This window comes from Bos indicus x Bos taurus, chromosome 20 (assembly GCF_003369695.1).
Source record: "Bos indicus x Bos taurus breed Angus x Brahman F1 hybrid chromosome 20, Bos_hybrid_MaternalHap_v2.0, whole genome shotgun sequence".
Lineage (NCBI taxonomy): Eukaryota > Metazoa > Chordata > Mammalia > Artiodactyla > Bovidae > Bos > Bos indicus x Bos taurus.
The window spans coordinates 31,116,035-31,137,731 of NC_040095.1; the positions used below are offsets into that span (position 1 = coordinate 31,116,035).

Here is a 21,697-nt window from a genome sequence, read left to right on the forward strand (position 1 = left end):
CTGTATTTTATTTTAGGAACACTTACCAAACTTGTGATTAAATTATTGTCTAGTTGTTTCTTTCCAGTTGATCTCTAGCCCCCATCCTCGACCCTGGATCTCATTCCCTGCTTTATCCACGGAACACGCTTAGTACATAGTAGACTCTCCACAAATGTTTGTTTCAGTGGCAATAAGATATAGCAGAAGCGTCCATTTGCTGTTTTAAACAAAAATTTTAAAGGTGCAAACACACACTTGAACGACATTTTCTAACATCAAACTAGGAAAGCAGAGGTCTCTATCTTCGGTCAAGTTTTTTTTTTTAACCGCTTTATTGACGTATAATTGTTTAGATTATTTAAATAGTATCACTCCACTAAATTCCAAATCTGTAGCTATCTTGGCTAGAGCATCAAAATGCGCGTCCGCACCAGGCCGGCTCCTTGGGGGGTACCGGAAGTAAAAACCTGAGAGTAGACCACTAACTTCCGGACAGAGAGCCCCTATCTCCCCTACTTCCGGTCCCGCCCTTCTTTGCGAGAGGAGGGCTCAATTAGGTCAGGACTTCCGGTCTTCCTTTGTAAAAGGGGCGGGTTTCCTAGGGTACGGGAAGGTTTGAGTTTCGACTGTTTGCATTCGGTTCGTCTTCGCGGTTGCAGCTGCAGCTGTTCCTGGCTACTCGGACTTGAAGAGAGACCGCCAAACCTCCTCCCTGTAGCCTTAACTCCTCTCGGTTATGACTTTTCTTTCATCGGGAAACATCACTTGCTGGTAACTTGTCAAATTGAAGAAATACTCCTCGAGAAGCGTCGAAGGCAGGAACACAAGCTGCTACTCCGAGTATTTTGGCAAACTAAAGCACAAGGGCCATTGACTGGCCTCGTTTCCACGACTTTAAAGCTCAGAACTGCTTGCTGTGTGAGTCAAAGACGTTGATTGTATGAGGCTTTTCCTGTAGATATGCGTTTGATGAGGTTCCCGTTAATGTCGAGAACAAAATTTTTGATCAAAGTAGACATGACGCTGGAAATGTAGGTTGGAGGCATATTATTATTATTATTAATGATGGCAAGAACTTAAGATATTCTGTTTCTTGTGTCTGCTTGATTATTTAAATAATCTAAGTAACAATTATACCAGAATAAGCTGTTGGAAAAAGAACCTTGGCTTTAAAATAGAGGCCTTTTTCCAGTTGGTATGAGAAAATATATTTTTCGACTGTGTATCTGCACCTGTTTTTTCTGAAATAGCAAGTGGACCTCGTACGTATATAGGATACATATAGCCGCAATATAAATATATTTAATGCTATGAGTATTTATTGCCAGTTAACAAGTATGTAAAAAAGTGATGTAAAGTGGTTGGTATGGTCTGGATTGTGGAAAATTACCAATGAGGGAAATACTGGAAATGGATTGGAGAGGTGGAAAACTGGGAAAAGGTCCCACACGGTTTACAGGAGTGGAGGGGAAAGCTGACCAGAAATAGAAAAGGAAGAGACAGATTTATGGGAGAGACATACAGAGTCAACAGGACTTGTCACAAGGGTGTGAAGGGAAACACTAAGAAGTCAAATTGAGATGCCGTTGACTCAAATTGCAAATTCAGGAGAAGCAAGAATTTTAAAATTCACTTATATATTCTTATATATTACTTATATATTTGTGATTAAATAGTTATTGCACCCTTATTATTATTGGCCAAGTATTGTTTTAGATGCCAGGGATACAGTGAATAAGAAAGATGAAGTCCCTGCTCTCATTGAGTTTCTGTCCACGACCCTGGGATCGAACGCGGTTCTCCTTTATCAGATTCTTTATCATCTGAGCCACCAGGGAAGCCCCATGAAAAAAGACAAAAAGCAAGTACATAAATAGAACCCATTTTGATAGTAATAGATGTTATGAAGAAAAACGATGAAATGGATAAAAAGTCATGGTTGGGAACAACTTTTAACTGGTCAGGTTAGGCCTTTGAGGAAGTTAGATATTTGTGCTGAGATATTAATGGTGCCAAAGAGCCAGTCGTGTGATGAGTTGGGGAAAGTGCTAGGCAAAAAGAACAGTGCAAAGGTTCTGAGATGCGTTGCTGCTGCTAAGTCGCTTCAGTCGTGTCCAACTCTGTGCGACCCCATAGACTACAGCCCACCAGGCTCCCCCGTCCCTGGGATTCTCCAGGCAAGAACACTGGAGTGGGTTGCCATTTCCTTCTCCAATGCATGAAAGTGAAAAGTGAAAGAAAAGTTGCTCAGTCATGTCCGACTCTTAGTGATCCCATGGACTGCAGCCCACCAGGCTCCTCCGTCCATGGGATTTTCCAGGCAAGAGTACTGGAGTGGGGTGCCATTGCCTTCTCCGATGCATTACAGCTTCTCAAAAAAAACATTTAAAAAGCCAATGTAGCTAAAGTGTCCTGAACAAGAAGAGAGTTAGGAGAAGACATTGAAGAACTAGATAGGTGCAGATTGTATGGCTTTTATAGGCTGTGGTTAAGAATCCGGCTTTTCTAAGTGCAGATACTGGGTTTAAGTCAGAAGGGGTTAAATCTCGTTTTTATGTTACAAGGTCCTTCTAGCTACTGTTTGTAGATTGGCATTGAGGGAGTTAAGAATGAAAGTGAATTTGAGGGTATTAACAGAAGTTTTCCTTGAGTGGAAGTGATGTTGAGTTTGATTTATCTGTGGAACCAGGACATGGAGAGAACTCCTGGAGGCAGCTGGATGCTCAGGAGAGAGGTCAGGTAGATTTGGAAATTCTCTAGAGAAAGAGAATGATTCAAGTTGTGTGAATTTCCTCAGGAGAGATCATGTGGTTTAATATTTATATATTGACATACTCTGCCAAAGATTGTAAGCTATATCATATGTAACTCATTACATACAGTGAAATGGGTAAGATTTTTTTTAAAGGCATAAAAACCTTTTAAGGGTGGGCATAAAAGCAACATAAGTGTATCTAGTAAGAAGAGATAAAATGAGGACTAACTAAGGTCAGGTGTTGATGAATCCCTTGATTTAAGAAATGGTGAAGAAGAGCAATGGTTAAACTATTAAGAAGAACAGATATAGAGGCGGGGTGGGGAGGACCATGGCACCCCCACCCCTTTTACATAAAAGGCAGAAGAAGAGAGTTTGGTGCAAAGAAAGACAGAAAACACTGTCACATATTGACTAGTTTAGTAGGATGAAGACTGAAGTCATTGGATGTAAGAAGATAGGGGTGACCATTGTGAAACAATTTCAGTAGTGAGGTGACAGAGAAAGCTGGATTGCAATGCACTGAAGATTGTTGGGAGAGAAAGTGGACACTGGGACTTGCCTGGCAGTCCAGTGATTAAGACTCATGTTCCCAATGCAGGGGGCTTAGGTTGGATCCCTCGTCAGTGAACTGAGATCTTGCATGCCTCGAAGCTCGGCCAAAAAAAAGACAAAAGCAAGTTGATCCTGAGTGAATACTACACCTGAGAAGTTTACTGGTAGGAAACAGAGGTAAGCTGGGGAAAGTGGTATCTGTGAAAAGTTACTATTTTTTTTTTTGGTCAGGTGAAACTCGATCACCTGGGTAACAGATGGAGATAATGTCCTAGTAGGGGATGCAGTTAGTTTTAGAAAGAATTATAAAATTTATTGATCTCCTGCAAAGCAGCATTCCCACTACTGGCACTGTTACATATGTTGTCTCATTTAATCCTCACAGCAGTCCTGTTACTACCCCCATTTTACAAATAAGGAAACAACCAACCTGAAGTTTATAGCTAGGAACTGGTAGAGTGTGAATGGAACCCAACTCTTTCATTCCCCTTCCATCACACCTATGTGGAAAGCATAGGTGAAAATACAGAGACATTTTAGAGGTAAAGAAGAGGAAATTGAATTCAGTGAATAAGATGAAGTAATTCACTAGGTGATTAGTTAGCTTTCTGAGTTGTGACATGGAGCTACTTCCATAATGCCAGGTTAGTGGCAGGAATCCAGGTGTTATTTTCAAGTGGGCCAAATAGTTACTTTTGGCCTGCCTTTTACATGTACTACAAATGGTTTGCTACATTTTTCTTTTTCTTTTTTAAAAATATTTATTTATTTATTTGACTGCCGCAGGTCTTATTTGCAGCATGTGGGATCTGGTTTCCTGACCAGGGATCAAACCCGGGACCCCTGCATTGAGAACATGGAGTCTTAGCCACTGGAGCACCAGGGAAGCCTCTGATTTGCTGTATTATTTTTGCAAAGATGGAATTTGATTGTTATTTGAAGTGAGATCCTGAGCATCCAATTTTCAGAAGTTAAACTTCAGAAGTAAAGCTACTAAAATAAGGGCAGTTATAACTTGGTGGGCTGTCTTCCCCCTCCCAATTATCTTCCCACACTACTGAGGTAAAGCCCTCGGGATTAATCAAGGCATTCAGGTCAGGTCAGGGTAAGATCATCACTTTTCATCCAAAAAAGTAAGCTCAGTGGCAGTGTGTTGTGCTTATGTTCATCCATTTATTTTGATAGAACTTTTGTACGTGAAGAGAACTGTTGGTGCTACTGTATTTGCTATTTCCTTCAGCCTTTTGCCTTGGAAAGACATTTTATCCACAGTCACAGTAATGGCGGCTGAAGTGCAAATGGTACTTTATGAAGATGATTCAGTGCAAGTGCAATATATTGATGGTTCCAGATTGCAGCTTTCTCCCTGTGGCTCTGAATTTTTATTTGAAAAGGCACCTCCTGTTTCAGCACATCCTTTACAACAGCCAGAAAGAATTCGCCAAAGGACACACTTCGTTATTAGCGCTTACCGAGTAAGTAAAGATGACACAAAAACTACTCTTTTTCATACTAAAATATTGTTGAGGTGTCCAGAATATAGAAAGTGGCTAGTATTCTGGATTACTGTCATTCTAAATGGATTTTCAAATCATTTTTAAAAATCACTTGGTGTTTTTTTTTGTAGGAGCAGTTACAACGAGCCCTCGATTTTCGTAACTCTTTTGCTACCTGTCCTTTTTTATCTGAAAGCATCATACCTTCTGAAATGAAAACGGTAATATTTTTTAAACAAATATTCAAGGACAAGTAATTGCAAACAGGTAGTTTAATATTTAGGTTTTTCCTTCATGTCCCTGAGCATGGACATGTTGCTGTGCAATGCGTAGGCCTGTACATTTCAACAGACTGATATTTTCAACTGATATTTTGTCCCTTGAGACACAGAAGTTACATAGTGTATCTCTGTGCCTTTTTTCCTTTTTATCTTTTTTGTATCAAAGGATTATACTCAGAACTTTATAGATTGGTGATTTCCTGATTCCCAAAGGTATCAAAATTAAGAAATTATATGGCCATTTTCAGTAGCTTATGTGTAGTTAATGTGTAGGAGAAATGTGTAATTACTTATAGGTATACACGTTTTATTCTATTTTCAACTTTTAGGAGCAATAATAACCATCATTTCTTGAGGGGTTATTATGAGCCAAGTTCTAGGAATGATATAGAAAAATTTTAATAGCTTCAGTATGGCATGGGTATCTGCTAATCAAAATGGATGTTCAAACAATCAGAACAGGTATATTGACTACTACCAGCCCCTTTTTACAGATGAGAGAACTAAATCTCAGACTGTTTACCTAATTTGTCCATGCAGTTTTTCTAAATGGCAAAGTCAGGATCTGAACCCAGTGTATCTGACTCTGAAGACTGTGGCTCTTAACCACTTTCTGCTGTAGACATGATGCTTGCCTGCCTGCTGAGTAATTTTCTATTACATTGTCTCATGGCAAAGGAGTCAAAAATTATAAGCCAGTAACTTTGTTTACAGGGCCATTTTTCCACTGTATCTTTTGAGTAACAATTCACTGAAACTATATAGCTTGCTGCTGATGCTGCATTAGATAGTCTGATTCTAGAAAACAATTGTCTTAACTGATCATCCTTATAAAGCACCTTTGCCATCAATGAATACTGGCCTTACTTTTTTTGTATTTCTTTTAATTGAAGTATAGTTGATTTACAATATTGTGTTAGTCTTTGCTGTCTCTGCTGTACAGCAAAATAACTCAGTTTACATATATATACATTTTTAAAAAATATTCTACTCCATTATGGTTTATCTCAGCAGATTGGCTGTGGTTCCCTGTGCTATGCAGTATCCATTGTTTATCCATTCTAATGTAATAGTTTGCATCTACCAACCTCAAATTCCCAGTCCATCCCTCCCCAACTCCCTCACCAAGTCTGATCTCTGTGTTTGTGAGTCTCTTTCTGTTTTGTAAATAGGTTCAGTTGCGCCACAGTTTAGATTCCACATGTAAGTGCTATCATATGGTGTTTATCTTTCTGTGTCTGACTCACTTCACTTAGTATGACTATCTCTAGTTGCATCCATGTTACTGCAAATGACGTGACTACTACCCTTAATTTTAGCACACTAACATCTGTACACACAGACAGCATTGTAAATTTACAAGGCTTTTGTAAGTTTTAAGGTTTTTTTATAAATGGAAGATGAAATATGTGATTTGGCAAGCTTAACTGGTTAAAAGACCATTATATTACACTCACTGTTCTTATCTTATATGAAAAGATGCAGCAGGCTCTGTTACCTATTACAAATCTGTTTGCTGTTGGTTCAGAACAGTTTACCTTTGAGCAATTTGATTTTTTTTTTTTTTAATGTTACCTTTTAAGGCACCTGGAATTTATTTTAGTGTGTGATGTACCTCTGTAGGGCAACTACCTTAATACATGTTATCCTATTTAGTCCATGTGATAATCCTTTGAGATAGCATTTCCCAATGCTATTGAATAATTTCAGTACCATTTGTTAAATACTTAATTCTCCCTTTACCTCCTTGTTCTGAAAACCTTAGGTTACCATATGTAACATTTTATGATATGGTTGAGTCTGTTTCTGTATTCTCTCAATTTATGGTATGGTTGCTTTTTCATACAGTTGTGCTGGTCTTCTCTCATTTATATTCTTTTTTCAGAATAGACTTTTGGGGAAGGGCTGCAAATCTGTTTATCTCTGATGCATTGTACACTTTAAATCAGAATATGTTTGCCATTAAAAATAATCAAGATGATTTTTCTTTCTCTTTTCTGTCCTGTTTGTCAGTGTGTGTGTGTGTTTTGTCTCTACTTTTCTGAGACAGATAATAATATCAAATGTTCTCTGGAAAACCATATATAGACTGATACTTTTCATTCTTTCTAAATGGTAAAGGACAAAACTTTTAAGAGCTTTCTTCCATAATATGTTAAGTATCAAATGATGGAAAACGTGTACCGTTAACAAAAAATACCATTCCTTTTTTTCCTCTCGTCTCAGCGTATCTTGATTGATGTCTCAGAAGTGAGATGGCCCAGTCTTGACACTGGTGATGGCATGACGTATATGCAGAGTGGCACTGTGAGGATATCATCTTTAGATGGTCATGCGTACCTTTGCCTGCCCAAATCTCAGCATGAATTTACAGTACATTTTTTGTGTAAAGTAAGCCAGAAGCCAGACTCATCTATAGAAGTGTCCGAAAAAAATAATAAAGGCAAAAAGGACAAACAGGTTGAAAAAGCTGGAAAAATCTGTACACGTGGAAGTTTATCAGGACAGAGACTGAAGAATAAAGAAAATGAACTTTATCATCAGATCATGAAATCCGAAGAACCTTCAGAGAAGAGTTGTGTGAATGGAGCCAAAGGGAGGGAGGTGCTGTCTTCACCTCATCCGAAAGACACATGTATATACACATGGGTAAAGCAGTGCTGGTCTGTGGCCTCCTGTCCGGAGGAATGGAAATACCCTTTGTCTTTAGCGCTTCATTTTCATGATAAAATCAGCAGTATGTCTGGAATTGATGCAGATATCACCCAGAAGAGAATGTTAACTTCTGATGTTTCTGAGGAACGAGGAAAAGAAGTTTCTGTTCTTCCCAGGGCCCTGTTACTGAGCTGTCCTGCCCCACACTTGCACAGGTAATGGAAGAATGACTTATTTGTCCTAACACTTTTGTCAAAACCAGACCTCACCTAAGGATCATTTATCTATCTGAATCATCTGATACCATGCATAAGGAAAGTTCAGTTGATCTTAAACTTTGCTTGTAACAGATAGGAAATAATGTCCCTAGCTAATGTGTTACTTATATTTCTTCCTTTATATACTACACTAGGTACTTTGTTAAGCACGGAGACTGTAGAGATGACTAAGACAGAGTCTGTGCTCTCTAGGAGCTTAGAGTCTAGTAGGGATCCCTGTCACCGAAAATTTTGATAAAATGCAGTAAGTGATGGCATAGAATTCTGTGGGAAGCAGCTCTAAGACATGTCAGCTGCTGCTCAGTGGGCCCTGTTACTTCTGTTGCCAGAGCATGGACCTGACAAGTTTGTGATCATGATCCTTGTGTCCATGATCCATGTTCATATATAGCCTCAGAGAATACCCTTGTCTTTGCTTAACTCAGTATAAATATGTCTGGGTTTCCTGGGTGGCACTAGTGGTAAAAACCCTGCCCACCAGTGAAGGTGACATAAGAGATGTGGGTTCAATCCCTGGGTCGGGGAGATCCCCTGGAGGAGAGCATGGCAGCCTACTCCAGTATACTTGCCTGGAGAATCCTATGGACAGAGGAGCCTGGCAGGCTATGGTCCATAGGGTTACACAGAGTCAGACACACTGACGTGACTTAGCACGTGTGCAGCATACATGAATATGTCCATTTCAAAAGGGATAAACATGGAGAGACTTCTGGATGGCTAGGTACAAACCTTTTACCATCACTAAGAGATGAATAACCTAATGGTTACAGATTTTTAACATGAACTCTGTATAAGTAGTATAGTAATAATAATAATAATAGCTAGCACAAACCACTACTTTGTGTGACCTGCAGTCATACTTTAGCTGTTTCATCCTCATAGTCAACCCTTGAGGTAAGTACTATTATCACCCCCAACACTGTAGAGGAACTTGAGACATGGAAATGTTAACCCGACCAAAGTCTCACAGCTGGTGCTTGTAGAATTGGGATATGATCTCAGGTCCTTTTCTGAGTACTTATTTGTTACTGCAAAACAAAATGCAGGACTTATTTTTAGGCTTGTCATGATTATCTAGTTAGAATTGGGAATTCCAGTATTGTTAGTATACATGAAAAGAGATTAATGCTTCTAAATGAATAATTTCTCAATAACTTGATTATCCTTAAACAGGACTTAACAGGCCTTCCATTATCTGGTCCATTCCTGGATCTGTAATCCTCACCCCTCTTGCCCTTGCTCTCTCTATACTAAACTGGATTTTAATGTGTGTGTATGTTTGGCTGTGCTGGGTCTTAGTTGTGGCTTGCTGAATCTTTTTAGTTGCAGCATATGGGATCTAGTTCCCTTACCAGGGATCGAACCCAGGTCCCTGAATTGGCAGCATGATGTCCTAGCCACTGAACCACCGGGGAAATCCCTAAACTGAACTTCTCGCCATCCCTCAAATGCTTGCCCAAGCTTTCTTTTACCACTTTCTTTTACCACCTGTTCTTTCCTGTGCCTGGAACACTCCCTTTCTCTCTCTAAGCTCACTAACTATGCTCATTTCCAGGTCTTAGCATAAGCCTTATTTCTTAGATAGGACTAGACTGTATACAGTACATGGTGGTGGTTTAGTTGCTAGGTTGTGTCTGATTCTTGTGACCCCATGGATTGTAGCCCGCCAGGCTCCTCTGTCCATGGGATTTCCCAGACAGGAATACTGGAGTGGGTTTCCATTTCCTTCTCCAGGGGATCTTCCTGACCCAGGGACTGAACCCACATCTCCTGTGTAGCAGGCAGATTCTTTACCACTGAGCCACCAGAGAAGCCCAAAGTGCGTGTATGTGCTCAGTTGTGTCTGACTCTTGCGACCATTTGGTGGATAGCCCACCAGGCTCCTTTGTCCATGGGATTTCCCAGGTGAGAATGCTGGAGTGGGTTGCCATTTCCTCCTTCAGAGGATCTTCCCAACCCAGGGATCAAACCCACATCTCCTGGGTCTCTTGCATTGTAGGTAGATTCTTTACCGCTGAGCCACCAGGGAAGCCCATACAATCCACAGCATCCAGTAGTTCTCCTTTCTTTATGTTCAGTATCTTCTGTTTAATATCTGAGCTAGATAAAATTCTCCACTGAGGGCAGGGCCCATGTCTGCTTTCTTGAGTGTAATATCCACAGTGTGTGTAGCACAGTATCTGGCCCACCATAAGTATTTCAGTAAATATTTACTGTTTGAATCCTAAATTTTTAAGGTCAGTAAAACTTAACATATATTTATGCTGAGATTCAACAATGAGATTATTAAAAATACTAAGAAAATATGTGGAAAAATAAGATTACAGTTGACTCTTGGACAACACAGATTTGAACTATGTGAGTCCACTTACATGCAGATTTTTTCAATAAATATAGTACCTGCATTTTTATTTTTTTACATCTTTAAGTTACTAAATGTGGGAGAGAGTTTGTGTTTGACTAGAGATCACAGTTTGTGGAATCAGAACTAGGGTTTGAGTCCTGATTTTAGCCAAAGTGTTTCAGCTTTTCCTGCCTGTGGGTGAGTCATTTATCAGCTCCTTTGTTTTTGAAACAGAGACAATAGTACTTGGTTTCCTACTGCACTGGTGTATTGCTGATCCTGTTCACAGCACAGGATCTTGCTGTTCACACTGTTTGCTGAACCCAGGGTAGGCAAGGCGTGAGCTAAGAGGCTGGAAGAAGACTTGAGGAGCTGTAGGAACGAACTGCAGACACGTTATTCTCTCCTGGCTGGCTTAACACAGCGTCTCTCCTGGCTGATGCAGCAGCCGGAGTAGCAGCCATAACATAACCGTAGTGTAGCCATAACACAGGCATAACATAACCTCATATAACATGACCATGATGCCACTCCAGTGTAACCCTGATTCAGCAGAAGCCAGGGCTTTCATGGTGGAGCTCACACAGGCATACGGCACAGAGTAACCCGTGACCAAGCAAGTACCTCCTGATACGCAGCATTATAAATGATCTCAGCTGTTACATAATCATTATTTATTTACACAACGGCACAAGAGCAAGAGGCCATGGGGCAAGAGAGCCTGACCACGCCATCTTGGCTAATTTGCTCTTTCCCTACAACTGGCATCAGTGCCCCCACCCCCATGTTATTCAAGGGTCAACTGTAGTTTTAAATTTTATTAATGTACTTCTGTATTTTTACTTTTTTTTTAATCTAATATAAGCAAGAAATAAGTCTTACTACAGCAGCACTGTTTTGTTGAATTCTAAAGGTAATTCTGTCAAGCAGCCAGAGTTAATAGTTTGGATTTTTGTCCTTCACAGGTGGAACTTTTCTGATTCACTTTCACAGAAACAGTTTGGTGAAGAGGAATATTCCTACCATGAACTAGTCAAAGTGGTCTGGTACAAGGGTGTTACCTATAGGTAAGGCTCTTCTGTTACATTTGGAACTATTTAGCGATATCACAGAGGGTAGAACTGGCTTCAGAGGTGGATTCCCCCAGGAGGATACAGTTTTGCCAGGACCACCGTTGTCCTGTGTTGGCCCTGTGTTTTTCAGGTCTCATAGTGCACCTAGGGGCTTTGTGACTGACTCACATTAACCACAATCACAAGATTTTTGTGACAACACCAAAGCCAGTGAGGGATTCGTTTTGCTTGAGAATGAAATGTTTTGCCAGTTATTTAGGATACCCCTTCTAAGAAAAGGGGACCTTGTCATCTTAGACATATCAGAGGGTTGCCTGTTGAGCATGGAATTAGGGAAGACGTTCACTAGCCCAGGAGAGATTTTGGACATCATTCATGCAGCAAATATTCACTGACCATCTCCTCCGTATCTAAACTATTCTATAGAATTATCCCTATTCTACCACAAAGTATACCTCTAGTGACTGGAGTACTTAGTGTTGGCTAGATTCAGAGTTTCACTTCTGTAAATAATGCTAGAAGAAATTTGTGAAGTTTTTTTCTTTTGGGTTCTCCTTTTCCTGCATGAAAACCCACCCCCTTCTCTCTTTTTTTTAAAAAAAAGTTTATTAAAATAATTTTATTGAAGTACAGTTGGTTTACAATGTTACGTTAGTTTCAGGTGTACTGTAAAGTGATTCAGTATACTTTAGTATGTATATATTTTTTCTTTTTCAGATTCTTTTCCCTTATAGTTTATTATAAAATATTCGGTGTAGTTCCCTGTGCTATACAATAGGTCCCTGTTGGTTATCTATTTTATTATAGTAGTTTGTATCTATTAGTCCTAAACTCCTAATTTATCCACCCCCTTGATTCTTTCCCCTTTGGTAACCATAAATTTGTTTTCTATGTCTGTGTCTATTTCTATGTCTGTGTCTATGTCTATTTCTGTTTCATAAATAAGTCCCTTTTTATCTTTTTTTCTTTTTCAGATTTCACATACAGGTGAAAAAACTATGGCATTTGCTTTCTCTGTCTGACTTATGTCACTTAGTATGGTACTCTCTAGGTCCATCCATGTTGCTGCACATGGCAGTATTTCATTCTGTTTTATGACTGAGTGACCCCATGGACTGCAGCCTACAGGCTCCTCCATCCGTGGGATTTTCCAGGCAAGAGTACCGGAGTGGGTGGCCATTGCCTTCTCCAAGAACATTCCATTGTATATACATAGACAGGTAGATCGCATCTTTATCCATTCATCTGTAGATGGACTTTTAGGTTGCTTCCATGTTTTGGCTATTGTAATAGTGTTGCATGGAACATTGGGGTGTGTTTATCTTTTTTCCTGGGACACGTGCCCAGGAGTGGGATTGTTGTATCATATGGTAACTCTACTTTTAGTTTTTGAAGGAATCACTGCACAGTTCTGCATAATGGCTGTACCAATTTACATTTCCACCAACATTGTATAAGGGTTCCTTTGCTCCACATCCTTGCCAACATTTGTTATTTGTGGTCATTTTTTAAATAATGACCATTCTGACTGCTGTGAGGTAATATCTCATTATAGTTTTGCATTTCTTTAATAATTAGCAATCTTGAGCATTTTCTCATGTGCCTCTTGGCCATCTGTATGTCTTCTTTGGAGAAATGTCTACTTAGATCTGCCCATTTTTGATTGGGTTATTTATTTTTTTGGTATTGAGCTGCATGAACTGTTAGTATATTTTGGAGATTAATCTCTTGTCAGTAGCATCATTTTCAAATATTTTCTCCCAGTCCATAGATTGTCTTTTCATTTTGGTTATGATTTCCTTTGCTCTGCAAACCTTTTATGTTTAATTAGGTTTAGAGAAATTTCATTTAGAAAAGTTAAGGAAACAATCCCATTTATCATCACATCAAAAAGAATAAACCTAGGAATAAACCTACCTAAGTCCCATCACTTCATGGGAAATAGAAGGGGAAACAGTAGAAACAGTGTCAGACTTTATTTTGGGGGCTCCAAAATCACTGCAGATGGTGATTGCAGCCATGAAATTAAAAGACACTCCTTGGAAGGAAAGTTATGACCAACCTAGATAGCATATTCAAAAGCAGAGACATTACTTTGCCAACAAAGGTCCATCTAGTCAAGGCTATGGTTTTTCCAGTGGTCATGTATGGATGTGAGAGTTGGACTGTGAAGAAAGCTGAGTGCCGAAGAATTGATGCTTTTGAACTGTGGTGTTTGAGAAGACTCTTGAGAGTCCCTTGGACTGCAAGGAGATCCAACCAGTCCATTATGAAGGAGATTAGTACTGGGTGTTCGTTGGAAGGCCTGATGCTGAGGCTGAAACTCCACTTCATGCTAAGAGTTGACTGGTTGGAAAAGACCCTAATGCTGGGAGGTGCCAGGGTCCAGCCCCGGCTGATCCAGGGTATTTGAAGTGGGGACGGCGTCGGTGAGGATCAGGATACAATAGCTTCAATTAGATATTAATTAGAGATGTAAAGAGTAATAGAATGAGGATAGCTCAGCAGGAAAATTCAGTGGAGAAAAGAGGCTGAGTAGCTTGGTTTACGCGGGAGACCAATAAAACTTCAAGACAAGAAGTTTGCACCACTTACGTAGGCCGCAGGCGTCCTTCCGTTCTCCCGAAGGAGAGGAGACACTGAGGCCTCCCCGGTCGGATCTTAGAAGCCGAGGCATAATTAGTAAGCGTGGCGGGTTCCGTGCTCCAGATGGAGACTCAGCCAGAGTGAGAGAGAGAGCGACATGGGGAGACCAGTATTTCGAGAAACTGATCCCAATTCTTTATTTTCCATGGTCTACTTTTATACACTGAGATGTTATGCAAAAGTCACATGGGGTCAGCAGTCCTGACTTTTATCAAAGTCAGGTGCGTCATACAAATGTATACAGAGGTCTTAGGGGTGTTACATCATCTTCTGGCCAGGGGACCTGCTGACAATTTATGACCCTCTCCTTGTGACAGCGGTCAGTCAACCAGGACACTTATTTCTCCAGGGGTGATTATTCTTAAAACAGACACCACCCAAATAAAGTTACATTCCTATAGGGTAAGGGTGTAGTGGGTTTTAGTTAAGGAAAGAATTTACTTAGCCTAAGGTCTAATGTGATTAATATCAAAGGTTAATACTTATTTCTTCTATATATTCATTAATGTGTGTAAGGGCAGGGGATATGGAGACTTAGCAACAAACATTGGCTCAACAAATGAAAAACCCTTCACCAATACAATTTCTAATCAGCCCACTATACTTATACTAATAGTTTTCTAACTTTTCTAAGGAACCTGTTTTTAGAAGGTTTAAAGCATCTCGTGCCTCTCACAGTTGGGAGGCTGTGAGCAATCACATGTGGCCGGACAAGCCTGTCAGGCAGGCTAGAGAACCTTCAGAGGAGTTTGTAGGTTAAAACACTCTTATCACGCCCAGGAATTATTATTAACTGGAGCTCTAAGTTAACTCCTTCTCTGAAAGAGGTGGTGGGGGACAGCCCCCCGTAAAGTCAGAGGTGTTGGTAAGAGCACAAAGTAGTAAAGTAGGCAGGCTCTGGTTATGGGGGTAGATGCTCAAGGATTTCCAGGGGGACTCCTGAGGCTCGATCCCGCCTTTGCGTATGTCGAGCCTCCTTCCTCATGACCTTTGTCATGGGCAGAGTGCCTCACGCCAGTTCCCAACAGGGAGGAATTGGGGACAGAAGGAGAAGGGGACGACAGAGGATGAGATGGCTGGATGGCATCACCGACTTGATGGACATCAGTTTGGGTGAACTCTGGGAGTTGGTGATGGACAGGGAGGCCTGGCGTGCTGTGATTCATGGGGTCTCAAAGAGTCGGACACAACTGAGTGACTGAACTGAACTGAAAGAGACAGAAGACCTGTGCTCTGAAAACTATAAGACACTGAATGAAAGAATTTGAAGATGACACAAACATGTTCTTGAATTTAAAAAATCAACATTGTTAAAATGTCTGTACTACCCAAGACAATCTACAGATTCAGTGTAATCCCTATCAAATTAACAATGGCATTTTTCACAACTAGAACAAATAATTTTAAAATTTGTATGGAAATACAAAAGACACCAAATAGCCAAAACAATCTTGAGAAAGAAAAACAGAACTGGAGGAATCAGGCTTCCTGACTTCAGACTATACCACAAAGCTACAATAATCAAAGCAGTATGGTACCGACAAAAACAGATACATAGATCACTAGAATACATAGAAAGCCCAGAAATGAACTTAAGCATCTATGGTGAATTAATCTATGACAAAGAAGGCAAGACTGTGCAATGGAAGAGACACTTCTTCAAGAAGTGGTGCTAGAAAACATGTAAAAGAATGAACTTAGAACATTCTCTAACACCGTATACAAAATAACTCAAAATGGATTGAGAGACCTAAATGTAAGACCATATACTATAAAACTCCTAGAGGAAAATATAGGCAGAACACTCTTGATGTAAATCACAGCAATATCTTTTTGGATCCACCTTCTAGCGTAATGGAAATAAAAATAAACAAATGGGACCTAAATCCACCCACTTCTGATAATATATTCTTTATACATGTTTCAATAAATTGACTTGGCTTGAGTTTTTATACATTATATACCCAATACCTTTATTGTACCTGGCTGCTCCAGGTACAGTCAGTCACCTTCTTTTAGGGTGGCTCCATTTACATATAGCTAATCTGATTCATCAGGTATTGATTCTACTAGTTTCATTATTACAGAATAATATTATTTTTAGGTTCTAGAGTTGTCATATTTAACTCCTATGCAGTAGGCATTGCTTTGGTGACTGTACTGTGCCAGCCACCATGACTGTCCGTGGAATACCAGGATGATAAGATGCCTGACTTCTATAAATTGCCTTCATGTATGTTTTAATCTCAATAAGAAAAAAATTTTTTAATGATTATTTCTTTTCCCTAGACTTACCCATAAACATATGAACTCAATAGAGATTTATCCTGGAGATGGATCTGTTTTCAAATCAGAAGGAGCTTATTTGGGGAACTATTTTACATATTATTCCATTCGAGAAGAATCAGAAGAGGTATGTTGTCAATAAGATCAAGAAGATTTTTTTTCTCTTTTTGGCCACAGTGTGTGCATGGGAAACTTCCCCAAACAGGGATTGAACCTATGCCCCCTGCAGTGGAAACAAGGGGTCTTAATCACTGGACCACCAGGGAGGTCCAAGAAGATTTTTGATAGATAGCTGTTTCCAAATAATGCTGAATATGTATATGGGAACTGTGATCTTTTATAGCATTTCTTGCTACTACTTCTTAGTCTAGAGAATTAATATAATTTTACTACCAGTAATTCTTTTGCCATAGACCTCATCAAATGGAAACACTGAAACGAGTGATATTTGAATCAGTACATTTCTTTGAGGGCTCCCCAGATGCCGCTAGTGGTAAAGAACCCATCTGCCAGTGCAGGAGACGTAAGAGACACAGGTTCGATCCCTGGGTCAGGAAGATCTCCTGGAGAAGGAAATGGTAACCCACTCCATTATTGTTGCCTGGAGAATCCCATGGATAGAAGAGCCTGGTGGGCTGCAGTCCATGGGGTTGCAAAGAGTTGAACACAACTTAGGACAGATGGACAGATACTTCTTTGAATTAATATTTGCACATTAAGAAGCACATTCTTTTTTCCCCCCACCACAGGTATTTAAAACACTTCTTAACTCTTAAATCTTTATGAACAGTTAGAAAGTTGAACAGAATTGTTCTGTCATTGAAAACACTAAAACACAACATGATACATTTAATATATCAGGCCAAAATATCATCATGTGGAAATTTTGTTAATTAAATTTACTTGTTCCCAGTCTGACACTTGAAATCCACCCTTTTATAAGGATCACCATAGTATCACACAGCTTTGCTTTGCAGGATGGAATATAATATGTTTTCTGTCTCTTACAGAGTGGAGTATTTGAGTGGTTAGATTGCTATGGAGAAGAATTAAAACTTAAGCAGATTTTTTTTTCTTTTTTTTAACTAGGGAAAATTTCAAATATATACAAAAGTAGAAAGACAAGTGTAACTGACCTTCATGACCCATTACCCAGCATGCTCCATCTGTACTTCCCGCTGCCCCTTCTACTCCCTGTTTATTTTTAAGTAAATACCTCAAATCATTTCACTCATAAATATTTTACTGTATATTAGAGCAGATTCCCTCCTGAAGTCTATTTATAGGAAAGTATTTATTCAGTAAATACTAATTGAATTTTTGAAGGATACTTCTAAGCACTGGGTGGAGACAAAGAGCTCCTGTCTTCAAGAGTCCACAGTCTAGTAGTCAGTCAGTAGGCACATGGGCAGATGAGATGAAAGCATGACCAGCAGTACGTGTGTTTGTGTATGCGCACATATAGTGCATGAGATAATCAACGGGCACATAGAGTGTACGCATAAATATCTACCTTCTGACTTCATCTATCAGAGTTCAAAAAACTACAAGATAAATACAGAATATCTTCCTGGAGCTTCAGTTTTACTCAGAGGTATCATAGGGAGGAATCATTGGAAGGAATGATGCTAAAGCTGAAACTCCAGTACTTTGGCCACCTCATGCAAAGAGTTGACTCATTGGAAAAGACTCTGATGCTGGGAGGGATTGGGGGCAGGAGGAGAAGGGGACGACAGAGGATGAGATGGCTGGATGGCATCACTGACTCGATGGACGTGAGTCTGAGTGAACTCCGGGAGTTAGTGATGGACAGGGAGGCCTGGCGTGCTGCGATTCATGGGGTCACAAAGGGTCGGACACGACTGAGCGAATGATCTGATCTGATCATAGGGAGGGGCTGATAATTTTTATAATGAAGCAAATATATCATGGAATAGCAGCATGTGTCCTGGGGGTAAAACAGAACTTCCAGACAAGTTGTGCCTTTGTGGTGGACTGCTTTGGGTTCACATCTCAGACCCCTGTGTACAACACATTCACTCTTCTCCGTCTACTTGAGTGAAAAGATCTAGAAACAGCTGGCTTTCCTTTTGGAGTAAAATTGTTTGTTCCTTACTTGAACACACACTCCAAAATAAATTCCAGATGGATTAAAAGGCTAAGTGTAAGACCAAAAAAAAACCTAATAGAGGATGAGTAAAGGATAAGAATGGTTGTGCTGTGTAACCCATAGTATTTGAAAACATGTTCAACTTTACTACTTGCATCAAAGTAATGCAAATTAAGATAACAATGATATAACATTTTTCACTCATCAAATTGTCAAAAGGTTGATAATATCTACTGCCAGCAAGGGTGTGTGGAAAGGGGTGCTCTCATCAATCAATTTACAGCCTTCATGAGGGCCAACTTGACAGTATTAAGTGAAATTGGCTAATAGATGCTGAGGTTGGGAAGATCCCTTGGAGGAGGGCGTGGAAACCCACTCCAGTATTCTTGCCTGGAGAATCCCCACGGACAAAGGAGCCTGGCGGGCTGCAATCCAGGGGGTCACAAAGAGTCAGACATGGCTGAGCAACTAAGCACAGCACACATTGAAGTCAGCAAACAGATAAAGCCCCTGCCTTCACGGAACTCCATTCTAGCCGGGCAGACCAACATTAAGTATAAAACTATTGAGATTATAATGAAAATCAAGAAGCAGGGGAAAAAATGCAGATTATGAAGTGAAGGTAATTTCATTTTTGATATGTTGAAGCTGAAATGTCTTTGTGATATCCAGTAGAGACTTAGATACTCAAGTCTATAGACCAGGATAAATGAGGAGACTGTTTTTTGACTACCTACTGTAGACTAAATTCTGTCCCGGTGCTTTGTAAATGCATTATTTCATTAATTCTTGGAACAGTCTGGATTGTAGGTAGTATTCCTGTTTCGTAGGTTGTGGACACTGAGGCTTAACAAAAGTTTGTCTAACCTGCCCATCACTGTAGTTTAGTGAGTGGCACACCTGTGAAATGAATCCAGCTCTGACTTCAAAGCCCATCTTCTCTCACTGATAGTAAAGTATGAGCTACATTCTCTTGTGGTTTAGTTCAGGTCTCTACTGCTACTTCGCCCTCCAGCATTAGGTTCATATCTCTCATGCTTTTTTTGAGGAGTAAATGAGATGATCCTTTGCAAACTACATAGCATAGCACCCAGCACATAGTATCTGTTTAATAAATGTTACTTGTTGCTGTTGTGATATTTATTTATTCAGAGGAATAACAAAAAACATTTTTTTCTAATTCAAGAAATTGAGCCTGTAAAGAATATTATCTTACACAAGCTAGCAGTTGTTCTTCCATTAATAAAATACAACAAAATGGGAACGTCTCTGGTGGTCCAGTAGCTAAGACTCCTGTGCTCCCAGTGCAGAGTTTGATCCCTGGTCAGGAAACTAGATCACTCATGCTGCAACTAAAGATCCTGCCTGCAGTGACAAAGACCCGGTTCAATCGAATAAATAAAAAAAAATTTTTAATGACAAAATGGTATAGTCATTCAATTAAAATAGTTCTGTAAGCTTATACAATAGTCTTTTGGGTGTATCTAAAGAGAAAAGGGCACTTATATAGTAGGTTTCCTATTAATGTACAGGGAAATTAATTTGTTAATTTGAGTATAGCCAAGATTTAAATTGAGCAGTAAGTTATAGGCTATTAGACTATATTTTTTATATAAGATGACTTTTGATAGGAGGAATTTTAGACTTTAAAAAAATTGGGAAAGTAGAAAAGCATCATAAAATACCTTTAAAATTTACCTTTTATGGGTTTTTGATTAAGTTAAAATAATTGCTTGCCTTGTCACTATGTAGATAAATATTTCAAGAAAAAAATAGTTAAGTAATAATGGCCAAATTTCATTATTGAGGTGTTTGTTTGTTTGTTTTTTAATTTTAAACTAATTTTCAGAGAGAAGAGAAAACTTACGCAGTAAATAACCTTCCTCCAGATAGGCCAGGAAGTCCGTTTTCTGTGTGTTCTCTAATTAAACAGGCAACCAGGTAAGTGCTTCCTGTTCAGCTAAATTTGGTGTTGTATGTCTGAGAAACATGATGCATTTTCTAGTGCTTAGGATAAGGTTAAGAATTGATAGGTATAGCGGAAATGTCTTTAGTAAAATCTGTCAGCTTTTCTGGTCTCATCATTTATAAAATAAAGTGTTCACGATGTCATTGTAAGAGCACTTCTGGCTTTGAAGTTAAATATGGAGAAATATCCATATGTGGTGAGCAACCGCTAGTAGAAAACATGTGCCTTTTCTCTGGGTGCTGGAGGCATCGTTGTTGTCCCTTGGGATCAAGCTGAAGGTGTGATGATACTTCTAAATCGTCATATTTCTTCATTGTCCTAGAAGCGATCTTGATTTCTGAGAGTGAACAGAAGACGAACTGTAGTTTGGTTCTCTGGCTCATGTGTTTTTTAATTAATTAATCAGTCTGTGGTGCCTAGAGGGATGAAAGCGGATTGTTCAACTAAATTGTTTTTATAGACTTATGTCTAAGCAACTTCCAAAGTAGATTTGAAGGAGCGGAATTGGTCATTTGATTTTCCAGGGAAGTTGATTCACATCCCCGCCACCCTTGGTCTATACCATACCTTTCACGTGCTGTGCGTCTGTCACTTCTTAAAAAGAGCAAATTCTGAAAATTCTCTCCATTTGGATTCTTTTCATTGCCAAAAATTAGAGGAATAACCTTAACTGTGTAAGATTAGCACAAAGAGAAGCAACAATAAGTAGATTCCTTTTAGGGGCTTAAGGAAGAAAAGAGGTCCAAACATATTTTTGTGGAAATGAGTTACTTGCCTCAAGTTCTATAGCAGTGAGAATGGGTTGCTAGAATTGGAAAACGACAATATTTGCAAATGTCTAAGTATTTTTCTTGTTCACAGAATTCTTCAGCATTGTGCCAAGATGAGGCTCTCTTTAAGCCATAACTACCGTGTATGCTGCTGGAAAATGGTATCTTATTTTAAAAGCAAGATATTTTTAATCATTTTGTTATTTGTGTACATACTTATAAGTTCAAATTACTTTCATCCAAGTCATGTGAGAAATTCTTTGTCACATGAGTACTGGTTTATTAAAAAATCCACTTAATAAACACTACAAAATGCCTGTTGCATTATGCTTTTACTGTATATAGTTTGTTTTTGTTTCTTCTTTCTTAGTAGAGGGGGAAGGGCAGGGGAGTTGATTGGATTTGAAGTAGGTAAAAACAGTTCTTTTAAAACATATTACACTACTCTATGTTCATAACTGTAAAAGTAAGTTTTTTTTTTAAATGTTGACTTGGAG

General features: G+C 39.3%; 1 protein-coding gene across 1 annotated transcript in view; it reads left to right on the forward strand.

Annotated features, from left to right (window-relative positions):
• Positions 1–520: 520 nt before the first annotated feature.
• The window catches only part of C20H5orf34 (chromosome 20 C5orf34 homolog), a 30,868-nt gene continuing 9,691 nt past the window's right edge, over positions 521–21,697 (forward strand). The window contains exons 1-9 of the mRNA XM_027520158.1: positions 521–900; positions 3,339–3,469; positions 4,079–4,767; positions 4,920–5,009; positions 7,296–7,939; positions 11,312–11,413; positions 16,355–16,478; positions 20,311–20,402; positions 21,292–21,361. Coding sequence (XP_027375959.1) covers positions 4,573–4,767; positions 4,920–5,009; positions 7,296–7,939; positions 11,312–11,413; positions 16,355–16,478; positions 20,311–20,402; positions 21,292–21,361 — 1,317 coding nt within the window. The 5' untranslated portion in view covers positions 521–900; positions 3,339–3,469; positions 4,079–4,572. The remainder of the gene's footprint in view (positions 901–3,338; positions 3,470–4,078; positions 4,768–4,919; positions 5,010–7,295; positions 7,940–11,311; positions 11,414–16,354; positions 16,479–20,310; positions 20,403–21,291; positions 21,362–21,697) is intronic.